Here is an 11515-nt window from a genome sequence, read left to right as displayed (position 1 = left end):
TAGGTACTTATCGCGCGCTCGATCTAGTTTGTACTCCTTGAGCTATGCCATTCTTGTCCGTCGTGGCTATGAGCTCTCACTTTGACTTACCCGATTGAACCCTTCGACTAGAGAGAGTCGGTGGCGTAGTGTCCTCTGGACAGTCTCGCTCTTGCTCTGATGGCGGCTACAGCGGAAATCGCTTGGCGGCATAGGAGTTCCGCAAGATCTAGATGCGCTCTACACGTTTTGGAGAGTCGTCTAGCTTCGGCACAGCAATCTCGGTCCATTCTCGCATCGTGGATTGAGGGCGCGTGTGACAAGTTGACACGGTGCACGGTGTGCTTTTTTCTCTCGAAGCTAGCCATGAGGGCTCTCACATCAGTGATATATTCTTTCTGCAGGCTGCTTACATTTGACATGAATGTCTAGCCCTGGGTGCGGGTTCGAGTTATGACCTTGAATGGTCTGCAAGTTCCACATGTTGGTAAGTGCGGCCTTGATTTGGACGATGCTGCCATATGGGTTTCTGTTGCCTCTTTTGACATGCTGGGTATGTTCGTGCTGGAGAAAGGCAGCCATCTTGGCTGATTTATCAGCCTTAGAGTCATGGATATCGCAGTCCAGTACTGACCAGCATCCACTGTAACATCACCACCAAAACCGCTCTCTTCAGAACAAACCCAATCGATGAAATTCTTCTGGTATCGAGTGTACTCCTTTCGAGTGTTCTTTCCCATTGCACCTGCATTGAGCCTGGCAAGCTCTGTGCGATGTTTCTGCTGCTGTGCTGCCATCTGCACGATCTGCTCAGGAGTATAAACTGCAGGGGCTTGTGCACTTCGAACGCCACGGCTTGAGCCTGCCAGTCAGGTAAAGAGCTGCTCCGTCACTCACAATCAGGGTTGTAGCTGCCCCCCAAGCCACCATAGTTTGGAGTGTATGTGTGAGAGGGAGCCATGATGGAATGAGGTCGACGTAGTGAGGGTCAAGTCTCAGTGCAAGCAGTCAATAGCTCAACATTTGGGTGGCAACTACATAAGTTGTGCTCACGAGTTCCAAGTGTCAGAGGCGGGGGGGGGGGGGGCCACGTGAAAGGCTATGTATTAAGGCCTGCTAAGCATTACCAGTCAACCATAGAGACATGCATTAATGCCTTCGCATTACTGCTGTTATTTGGGGTGCAACGGGGCCCAGGGTAGGAAAAGCCCACTGTCCGAGGACCTGCAGGACCTGACACGGAAGCATCTGAAAAAGGTCCTCGGGCTAGATTAGTAGTCTTCAGCGTGATTCTTCAATCATGGCATCCGGGGTAAACCGCGATTGAAGTTTGCTGATAGTATAAACCTCCGAGTCAACTCTGCAATAGTCACAAGATGAACGCATTACGGTGCATCTTCGAAAGATGCCTACGCATGTGCGCGAGTGAACGCTCCAATTGAGGGGGAGGGCGATCTCGTGTCCCGCGATAGGCGGTACCCTCTGTTTGGTTCCGCACAGCCTGGTTGGACGGCGCTTTGATTCCGTCGCTCTCAGCCAACTGTGGTGACCGTCAGCTATTGTCCTCGGTCCTCTATACCTAAGATAGAACGCAACATCAACTCCTATGTCGACATCATCGACTCTGGCCTCCGGCCCGGAACCCATACAAGCGCAGCTCCTTCCATCTCGGCCTTCTGCTTCTATCGACCACCGATTCTATCCTCACATCATTGACAACATCTTCTCGTATCTGCCTTATCCAGGTCTGATCATTTGCACGCAAGTGTGCCGAGAATGGAGGGAGAAAGCGAAGCCTTTCTTTAAGCACATTGCGATCTTCGAGCATGGCGCTGGTGGCCACAATCGAACCGTGGTCAGAAGCCGCGACCTCAGCTTTCCCGGTATGTCTGCTGTCTTGCTGTATGACGCCTTCCCGGGTGCGGACGGTGTTTTCTCACCTGCTAGAGTCAAGAACTCAGGTGCATTGCGAGAACGCACCACAATCGATGGCTACTTCAGCATTTCGGAGCTTCCTCAAGCACGCGGTCCAAGATCTCAGTGGCCAACGGTGTTTTACCGGCTGCTCAATCCATCGATTCGCGACCGGGATTTTTCAGACTTTCTGAGCTGTTGCTTCGACGGGGACGACGTTGTTCGCTTCGCTGATTTCTCCCAAGGAAACTTCCTCTTGGCAGGCCAATGTCCAGAGGCGCCGACGACGCTAGCCCTCACTATCGACTGCTACACGAACCCGAGCATGCCCTGTGCGGATACATTTTCCGGACTGGATAGTCTGAGGGACGACTTCAGGTGCCTCGAAACCCTCACAGTCGTTCTCATGGACTGCCAGGATGTCGCCAATCCCGCTGCCACGATGATCGCTGCAACGGGACCGGCTGATAAAGCAACAGCACAGAGAATATCCGACGGCCAGAGCTTGGGAGCCACCAACCTCGGAGCCGCTTGCGAGCTTCTGTTCTACATCTCGGATACTGCCGCGGTCGACGAGCTTGCAGTTGTGGGGCTGGAAGGTTTTGTTCCACAGCCCGATTATCTGCCTTACCTCAACCAACTGTGCTCCGCTCTTGCGGACGAGTTTGGTCATGATTTCAGCTCTGTCACGGAAGACACTGTGCCGAGTCTAGGAAGGTTTCTCAAGTTCTACACCCACCAGCAATACCGGGAGATGGTTGGAAGGGAGCGCTATCGCCTCCTCACTGAGCGCTGAGCCCCGATGAGCCCGATATGTCGGTCAAGAGAACTGGGTGAGCAACCGTGGGAGAAGCGGAACCAAACATCCCATCAGGAGACTGGTCTCGTCGAGCTCCACATTGGACAGCGCGCAGCAGATGGGGAGGCGGAAGGCGGTATGTTTGAGTCGCCGCGCAATTTGCCTATGCACTAAAGCGGACGACAGGAAGGCAGGCCTCATCACCGCGCGATAAGGGCGGGGGGTTTCTCCTTTTTGATCTCCGTCGTTTTCCTCCCTCAAGCGATGACGCATGCCCAGATAAGATAACACCGTTTGTCGTCAGTCAACTGGCACCTCGGCGAATTGAGCCACACAATGCAATACTTTATTAAACTACAAGATTTCCTACAGGACCCGCGCCTACGCGGATGCTGCCACTAGCCCTTACTTTACTAGAATCGAAGAGAGAGGAGGAGAGAGACATATGGATGTTGGGGGATGATGTCATGGGACTATTAAACTTAGACGATGGCCTCCCAGATGCGAGCGAAGATGTTGCCCTTCGGCTTGACCTCCTCACCCTCGTCAGGCTCGGAGTCAGAGACGAGGTCAACCTCCATAACGGGGACCATGTGGCTCTTGGTCCAGAACTTGTGGCCAAAGTACGCGATGAAGAAGAGGGGAACGGGGAGGTAGCCGCAGATGAAGTCGGCAGTGTCCCAGTGACCCTTGAGGAAGACGGTCCAGGCGTTGAAGAGCGTGACGATGCAGGTGAAGATGAGCGTGTACCAACCGACGAAGGGCTGGAACCAGCCACGGTAGCCGAGCTCCTTGCGGTTGAAGCCCTGCTTCTTGGTAGCCTGGTAGAAGCGGAGGTACGTCGCGGCGATACCGGCCCACGAGATGAGACCGACCTGCGAGGTCATGTTCGCAAAGTAGTCGAAGACCTGGGCAGACGAAGTGGCACCAGCAGAGGTGAAAGCGAGGAGACCAAAGGCGAAAGCAACGGCAACGCAGAGGTAAGGAGTGCCGTAGCGGTTGGTGCGCTGGAAGATCTTGGGAGCGCGACCGTTGAACGAGAGAGCCCACAGGGCACGGGAGCCGAGGTACATGTGGGCGGAACCGGCGGAGAAGGCGGAGGTGAGGACACCGGCGTTGATGACGTGGGGAAGGCCGCGGATGCCGACACGGGTGAAGGCGAGCACGAAGGGCGACGAGGCGGCGGTACCGGTCTTGATCTTGAGACGGGGGTCGGACGAGGGCATGATGAGGGTGAGGACGAAGACGGTGACACAGAAGAAGAAGACGATACGAATCCACACACGGCGGATAGCCTTGGCCATCGTGCTCTTGGGGTTCTTCGTCTCACCGGTCGTCAGACCAATGTTCTCAACACCGACCATGCCGAAGGCGGCGCGGGTGAGGGTGGCCCAGTAACCGAGGAAGCGGCCGAGGGCACCGGGGATGCCGAGGTACTGCTGGAAGGGGCCATTGACTCCGGTCCAGAACTTGAAGCCGATCACCTCATGCTTGGGGTTACCGCCAGAGGTAACGACGATCGAGGTGATGATAAGGCCGACGATAAGCAGAATCTTGATGCTCGCCTACTCGTTAGCGTGTTTCAAATCGCACTAATGTTGTCACACCCGGCGACTGCGCATCTGCCACTCTACCACTCCATCGGTGGCACTTTGCCCCTCCACTCCTCTACTTGCCTCCCCTCACTCTCTTGCGCATTCGGGGGTAACAGAAAACACTTACAAACCAGAACTCAGACTCTCCGTAAACCCTGACTGAGAATGAGTTGAGGATAGTGCAGACGACGAGCGAAAGAACGATCCAAGCGGCGGCGTTGACGTCCGGGAGCCAGTAGCCGAAGAGAATGGCGACTGCGGAGCACTCGGTGGGGAACAGGATGGTCCAGAGGTACCAGTAGAACCAGCCGAGGGCAAAGCTCATCGAATCAGAGAAGTAGCGACCGGCGAGGCTGGGGAATGTCAGCGCTTGATCCGAAGTATGATACGGGGTGGACGAATGAGAGTCCGCGACTCCGGGATCGGAGAACCGGTATCTCGGCCCAGGTGGGTTGTGGAGATCCGGAGACGTCCGAGGTGGGACCTCGGATCTGAAAATGCAGCAAGCCCCGCAAGCCACCGCCAAAATAAACGACACTTACGCGATGTGTCCTCCAGGAATCGGAGTGTGGACCAGCATCTCTCCAAGACAGGCCATGACGGCGTAACAGAGCGAGGCGATCGAGAGGAAACCAAGGAACATTCCGAGCGGGCCTCCGTCCGAGAGCGCGGACGCGGTACCGATGAAGAGCGCTGTGCCGATGACTCCACCAAGGGCAATCATTTGAACTGCTGTTAGACACTGGGGACTTGGAGGTCACGCCTCCGACCGCGGGGCACATGTTCAACGCGCCCGAATCGGAAGCGGAACGGAGCTACTCACTGTGACGGTTCTTGAGACCACGCTGGAGACCGCCAGTGGCCGCCTCGGGGTCCCACATCCGCGCGGGGTCGACAGCCTCGACGGCATAGTCGTGGTCCTTCTTGTCGTCAAAGCTCTGACGACTGTTGACCGACATATTGATTGAAATGAAAGTGGATAAACAGATAGAGAGTGGAAGTTTGCTGTTATTTAGGTTTCGGGTGTTGAGGTCAGGTGATGAAGAGCTCGAGGTCGAAGTTGCCGAGCTCGCGATGAAATTGTCACTTGCGCTTGCTGTTCGAGATGGTCCTTGAGGGACTGGACGTTGAATTGGCGACCAAGGGGTGAAGGTTGGGTCGAGGTTGGGAAGAAGCCTTGTCGGTGCATCGCAACGGTCGTTATTAATGGTATCGGCAACGGCTCATGCATCGCTGCAACGCCCAACATTACCCCACGGGCCACCCCGGAGCTGAAGATGGTTAGCGATGTGGACATCGTTTGGCGAGATAGGCGGCGCCAGGCGGCAGGGTATCTTGCGGGGCTGTCCACATTCCTGCGCTGTTACGCGTTGTTACTGGGCGATCTCGCTGGCCTAAGCTCCGACCCCTGCGTCCCTGCCGGGCCTCCAAGTCTGCGACCTGGGTTGTCGCGCCGCGGTGCCGTGCATGCCGCTTCGCTGCCGTCGAGCAAAAGATAGACAGCCGAGGGCAAGGAACGTTATCGGCTGAAAGTGAACGCCGCCCAATCCAAACTGAAGGGGTGATCACTCAGTATCAGCATGTCTGGGAGTCAGGTGGCTAGGACGCCGACAGCGACCAAAGTGGGGGCGGGGCCGAGCACGGGCGGCTGGGCGGCGGGCCGCACCCAGCAGGGATTTCCAACCCGCACCACGCCTCAGATTGCGCCGAGCGCTCTGGCAGCGTTGAGCGAGCGCTCCATCAAGCTTCCCAGATATGGGTCACACTAGCTGTGCATGTTCCCATTGTCATGAACGCACGGTCCGGTCGCAGCCCGCCCCGCGCCACCACCTTAATTCTCCCAGCGTCACTCCTCAGCTGACAAGAGCAGGCGATGTCGGGTAACAGTGGCCGCTCATGAAAAATCGAAAGCGGGACCTCCGCTCGAGCGTTAGAGCCCGAGCACAGCACTACGGCCTCTGGCATCTACGGTCTTAGTCAGGCGCGCATCCGGAATCGCGACCGTCCAAAGTCCTTGGCTCAGTGTGCGATCCCACAATCCTCAACGCCCAGCGCCCGGCGCCACCGGACTGGGGTCCGTATCATTAATCAGGCCGCACCCACTACGGCGTTTTCAATGATACGCTTGACGGCCCTAAGCATGCTTGGGCCGAAGATACGCCTCGGCCTTGGTTTGGGGCAGCCCAAAAAAGCGGGCAGGCGACGCACCCGACCCGATCCCCGTGTGCCCGTGGACCCGTGAACAGAGCAGAGGGGGATCTTCTAGGCGCTGCTGGGCCGATTCAGAGGCGGCAGCCAGCCAGGCGGCCACCCGGATCTTCATCTTCTATCAGACAGACATCGCTACCCTCGCCAGCAGGGCTGGGCACGAGCCGAAGTGCTATCGGCCATGTTCATATGCGAAACCAGACTCGAAAAAAGTGAAACGCTCGCACGCCGCGGGCCGTGACCCTCGCTCCTCATCTCGTGACCTGGCCCAGGTGGAGATGCCGCGGTTCATCAGCAGCCGGCATCGATTTTCAGCACCTTGCACCTCGCATGCATCGTGCTCTCTCGGTTGAACCTTCTTTTCCTGCACTGGTACCTCTCTGGCGAGAGATGCGAGTAGAGCGAGGAGGCGCCCCCACATCTTCTCTTGCCCGCCCGCTATCGTGGAGCAACTTTAATCCCTCACTCATCCTATATTCGGACGGGGGCATCTCGCACTGTGCTCATGTCGCCCGACACCCGAACGCGCCTGCGTCGCTGCTTCGAACATACCCGTACGCGGGTGCGATTTCTTGCTTCTTATCTCGTAGCGAGTATCGAACGTCTCGCCCTCTTGACATTTTCGCACTTGCACTGGCCAGGTTGCTCCTGGATCATAGGCCGTCTTTAGCGCTCGCAAGCGAGATCATACCCGATTGAAAGCAAGGCACGCCCCAGCCGTCGCAGTGAGTGGTATAAATACACCAGCTGTCCCCACCCTGTGTCCCGTTCGTAATCTGAGATGATCGCCGCGAAAGCGGGGTCGCGTGCGCCAGGCAGATTGTTGGGATCTCGTCATCAGCTCAGAAGACCAGTCGCGTGAGCGACGTGTGGTGTTTTCAGGAGTTCAAGCGATTCGCCGCGCGTGTGTCTTTGCACTGTCAGCCAGGTTCCAGAGATGAGGACCGGGAAACACGGCCCCGTCGAGCGGAACGAGGAGTCATGTGTCCGCACTGTCCGCGTCGGGTATTCTCCGGGGACTGAGGGGTCTTTGCCCACCTTTTGCGTTTGCAGTCAATTGCCGGCGATAACCGTTCAAGTTGCCGTTCCTTGCGTCATGCCCCTCCCCGCCAATGCATCCATTCGCTGCATGTTCCGCGCTTTTGCCCAGCGTCTGCATAGGGTACTTCTTCTGCCCCACTTCCCCAAAATGGCCCCGCTCACCTCAGCTCCTGGCCGAGGGCGGCAGCGAACGGTATCCAACGGGAGTATTTCAGCGTCCATCACCTCTTGCACCTCAGCGCGTCCGCCAAGCGGACATGTGCTGGAGCAGCAGGAACACCATCACGTCGCATGTGACCAAGCCAAGGCTCTCCTGCTGCAGGTAAATAGCTCTGCACAAGTAAGTCAGCAGCACATTCAGCCCACGGCATTTGCCGGCAGGAACCCGACACAGTCCCCTCTGCTGACCAGCCTGACGCAACTCACGCACCTCACAGCCCACATCTTGCTAAGATACCCAGAATAGCTAGCCCGGCCCAGACATACTGCCCATCTGCACCTCCACCTGCCCTCCACCAGCCGCCACTGACGCTGCTGACGCGGATCTCACAATATGCCCACACCCCTGTGATTTGTGCTCACTTTGATCCCCTGCCTCGACCCGCCGCCAACCGAGAGATGCCGGCAGATCCAGAGGAACAACGATAGACCGTGGAACGTACCGAAGTCACCGAAGCGTACTAGCGCACCAGAGGTACGCTAACGAGCGGCAAAGAAGGGTTCCAACACTGACAAAGGAAGGCCCCAGGCCCCGTTTTCGCGGTCCTGCGGCTCTCTCCGCGTCGTTAAGCTACCACCGAGGAGGTGTTACCGCCGGATCGGCCTGGGTAATCACGGCACATGCAGGCAATGACCCCCCATTCCAGCGGCTGTTGATCTCCTGACAACAGCCGGCGGGGTGCTGGGGTCGTGATATAACTACCAAACCGCGGGGCAAGCGGAGCCCACCTTTCCCCACACTTGCGCCCTCGACACCAACCAACCGGCGCATCGCATCCATCGACCATCTCGACATGAGCGCACGAACATCAGACCCCGAGGCGGGCCTCCCGGCCTACGACGAGGACAAGAAGGGCGTTGAGGTCGGCCACCTCGAGGAGAGCGTCACTGTCAAGGGCGCGGACAAGATTGATCTCACGGGATACGTCTATGTCCCCGACACGCCGGAGGAGCGCGCGCTCGTGCGCAAGATTGACATCCACATCCTCCCCATGCTCTGGGTCATGTACATCATGAACTATGTGAGTTCTCCCGCGCGTGAGGCGCCAATAGGCGGTGGAACAGTGGCTCCACATCGTGCCTCGCCTCCACCCTCCTACAGCCACTGACGCCCAGCTCGACCGTACCAACATCGGAAACGCCAAGGTCGGCGGCATGCAGAAGGACCTCTCCCTCAGCTCGTCCGAGTACTCCCTCGTTCTCTCGATTTTCTTTATTGGGTACCTGCTTTGGGAAGTGCCTTCGAATATGATGCTGTCGCGGAGCACGCCGTCGCTCTTCTTGCCCGCCATCATGTTTGCGTGGGGCGCCATGTCCATTGGCGCCAAGGGCGTCAACTCGCTCGGAGGCATGGTCGCGTTCCGCTTCTTCCTTGGAATCGTCGAGGCCGGCTTCTTCCCCGGTGTCATGCTGCTGATGAGCTGCTGGTACAAGCCGAAGGAGCTGTCGAAGCGCATCGCGGCCTTCTACACTGCGTCCCTCATGGCTGGCGCTTTTGGCGGTCTGCTCGCCGGCGGCATCATCGAGGGTCTCGAGGGCAAGGGCGGCACGCGCGGGTGGAAGTGGCTGTTCATCATCGAGGGCCTGATCACTGTCGTGCTCTCGATCGTGGCCGTGTTCATCCTCCCCAACTACCCCGCGACGACGCGGTGGCTCACGCCCGAGCAGAAGAAGCTCGCGACTGCTCGTCTCATGTCGGTCGCGGCGGCCGAGGCCGGCGCCGAGCCCGAGCACCAGTCGCACTGGGACGCCTTCAAGCAGGCCATCAAGGACCCCAAGACCTACGTCTTCATGATCATCTACAACGTCCTCAACATGGTCGGCACGATTTCCTACTTCTTCCCGACCCTCATGGCGTCGCTCGGCTACCAGCACAGGATGCAGCAGTTCATGACGGTGCCGATCTACGCCGTCGCGCTCGTCATCTCCCTCACGGGCGGCTTCATCGCAGACCGCACGGGCCAGAAGGCGTACGTCGTCGCCGCGTCCTGTATCCTCGCCACGGTGTCCTTCGTCATCATCGCGGCCGTGCCGAACGACAAAGTGAAGTACGCCTTCCTCTGTTTCGGCGGCGGCGGGATCTGGACCGCCGTGCCCATCAGTCTCTCGTGGCTCGTGACCATGTTCGACGGGCGCGAGAAGCGAGCCGTGTCCATCGCGCTCATCAACGGTTTCGGCAACCTCGCGTCTGTTTATGGATCCTTCTTCTGGCCCGAGAAGACGGCGCCCAAGTACATCATGGGCTTCAGCCTGACGTGCGCGTTTGCGTTCTTCGCATTCTGCGTCGTGCTCTTCGCCAAGTGGAAGTTTGGCGACAAGGGCGTCACCAGGACGTCATAAGCCATCGCCGTGGAGCGCGGAACGTAGCGGTGATAACAACTTGAATCTCGTCCGCAGTCGGTGGAGCTGCGACGGAGGAACGGAGATCGGAAAGACCCAAGTACCAGACATTCCGGAGAGTAGAAAGTAACCAGCAGTTTAGTCCCACTTTTGTAACACGCTCTCTCGCTAGGGCGAAGGCATTATGAACCAGGTAATATGCAGGATGATATGTCCCACCTGCAAAGAGTCTCTCGCCTGCGCAGCTCCGATCACTCATCATTGCGCGGACATGTGTGCGGCGCAGTGGACTCAGTGAACCTAGCAAATCGGGCATGGGTCACACCGCGTCACAACAAGCTCTCATCGTGACCGTGCCAAGACCCGGATGATGGCGTCGAGTGCCTCCGATTAGACCATGACAAAGGCTTGGCCGACAGGATAAAGAGACTGCGGGATGCGGTGTCCTCCGGAGGTTGACTGCGCAGTTGTTACGTAAGAAGCGCTCGTGGGAGTGTGTGAGTGTTGGCACCGAGGACGAGGGGACTGAATTGGGAAGCACTACTTCTTGGCGGCAACTGGATTCCCACGGTGCACACCTGGACGCGAGCCCACTCTAGCTGGACGGGGGATTGTGCCTACCGATGGCAAGACTACGGCGCGATCGCGTCCTGCGCGTCCTGCGATGTCCTGCCGGGTGAGCCGGGTGAGTCGTTCGCTAACTGAAGCCGGGACTCGGTGGAAACCTTGAATGGGGTCGAAGGGGGATGAATGGATCGACGCCCCCCCCCCGGAGTGTCCAGTGTGCACATCCGACAGATCAGCCCGCCCCGATCGTGACATAGATCTGCATACAGGAGACAGCCCAAGAGTATGTCTGACTGCTATTAATAACGGGGCACAAGAGAAGCTTGGGTGCGCTTGGGTATGCGGATGGGATGCGAGAATGCGACGAGGAGCGAACCCAGCGAGGCCGGGGGTGTGCGGATGGATGGATTAAGACGGAGCGGCGAGGACCCGAATGTGTCTGGGCACCGTAGGGTCTAGCAGGGTACAACAGGGTCTACGGTGTGAGGTCCCGGAGTCGTGGCGAGGCGATGGACGAATGAGCGGTGCAAGAATCGAGCGACGGCTCAGGGACCGCACTCTGCCAAGACTTCGCCAAGAAACGACATACCGTCCAGGATCCTTACCTCAGCCATCCCCTCACTCACTGCACACACTGCACACACGCACACATCCACCTCAGTCAATCCCAGTCAAAGCCATGCATCGACGCCAGAGTCTCAGTAAGCCATGCACAAGCGTAGACGGTCTGCCCGCACCTGAACACCCGCACACCTACCCCCGCCCAATGCCCAGCCAGCACAGCAATCCAAGCACGGCCCCTCCAGCCCTCCACTGACCCCCCCTCCCCCTCCCTCCCTCCCTCGCCCGGTTC

The 11515-nt window shown here is 58.2% G+C and overlaps 4 protein-coding genes across 4 annotated transcripts; 2 read left to right on the top strand and 2 right to left on the bottom strand.

Annotated features, from left to right (window-relative positions):
* Nucleotides 1–208: 208 nt before the first annotated feature.
* On the bottom strand, nt 209–940 carry A1Q1_01124 (uncharacterized protein; the record flags this gene model as incomplete). Its single annotated transcript, XM_014325399.1, has 4 exons — nt 209–339; nt 393–566; nt 614–802; nt 877–940. The coding sequence occupies 4 exons, from the start codon at nt 938–940 to the stop codon at nt 209–211; spliced, it is 558 nt and encodes a 185-aa protein (XP_014180874.1).
* Nucleotides 941–1585: 645 nt separating this feature from the next.
* A1Q1_01123 (uncharacterized protein) lies at nt 1586–2689 on the top strand (the record flags this gene model as incomplete). The annotated part of the gene is made up of 1 exon (XM_014325398.1): nt 1586–2689. The coding sequence occupies one exon, from the start codon at nt 1586–1588 to the stop codon at nt 2687–2689; it is 1104 nt and encodes a 367-aa protein (XP_014180873.1).
* A 485-nt stretch (nt 2690–3174) lies between these two features.
* Nucleotides 3175–5246, bottom strand: A1Q1_01122 (amino acid permease; the record flags this gene model as incomplete). Its single annotated transcript, XM_014325397.1, has 4 exons — nt 3175–4257; nt 4415–4778; nt 4830–5016; nt 5111–5246. The coding sequence occupies 4 exons, from the start codon at nt 5244–5246 to the stop codon at nt 3175–3177; spliced, it is 1770 nt and encodes a 589-aa protein (XP_014180872.1).
* A 3303-nt stretch (nt 5247–8549) lies between these two features.
* Nucleotides 8550–10095, top strand: A1Q1_01121 (major facilitator superfamily transporter; the record flags this gene model as incomplete). Its single annotated transcript, XM_014325396.1, has 2 exons — nt 8550–8777; nt 8821–10095. 2 exons carry the CDS (start codon nt 8550–8552, stop codon nt 10093–10095), a joined length of 1503 nt encoding a protein of 500 aa, XP_014180871.1.
* Nucleotides 10096–11515: the final 1420 nt, after the last annotated feature.

This window comes from Trichosporon asahii (genome assembly GCF_000293215.1).
Source record: "Trichosporon asahii var. asahii CBS 2479 unplaced genomic scaffold scaffold00048, whole genome shotgun sequence".
NCBI lineage: Eukaryota > Fungi > Basidiomycota > Tremellomycetes > Trichosporonales > Trichosporonaceae > Trichosporon > Trichosporon asahii.
The sequence above is the reverse complement of the archived record's forward strand: the minus strand, read 5'-3'. Positions and strand labels throughout refer to the sequence as shown.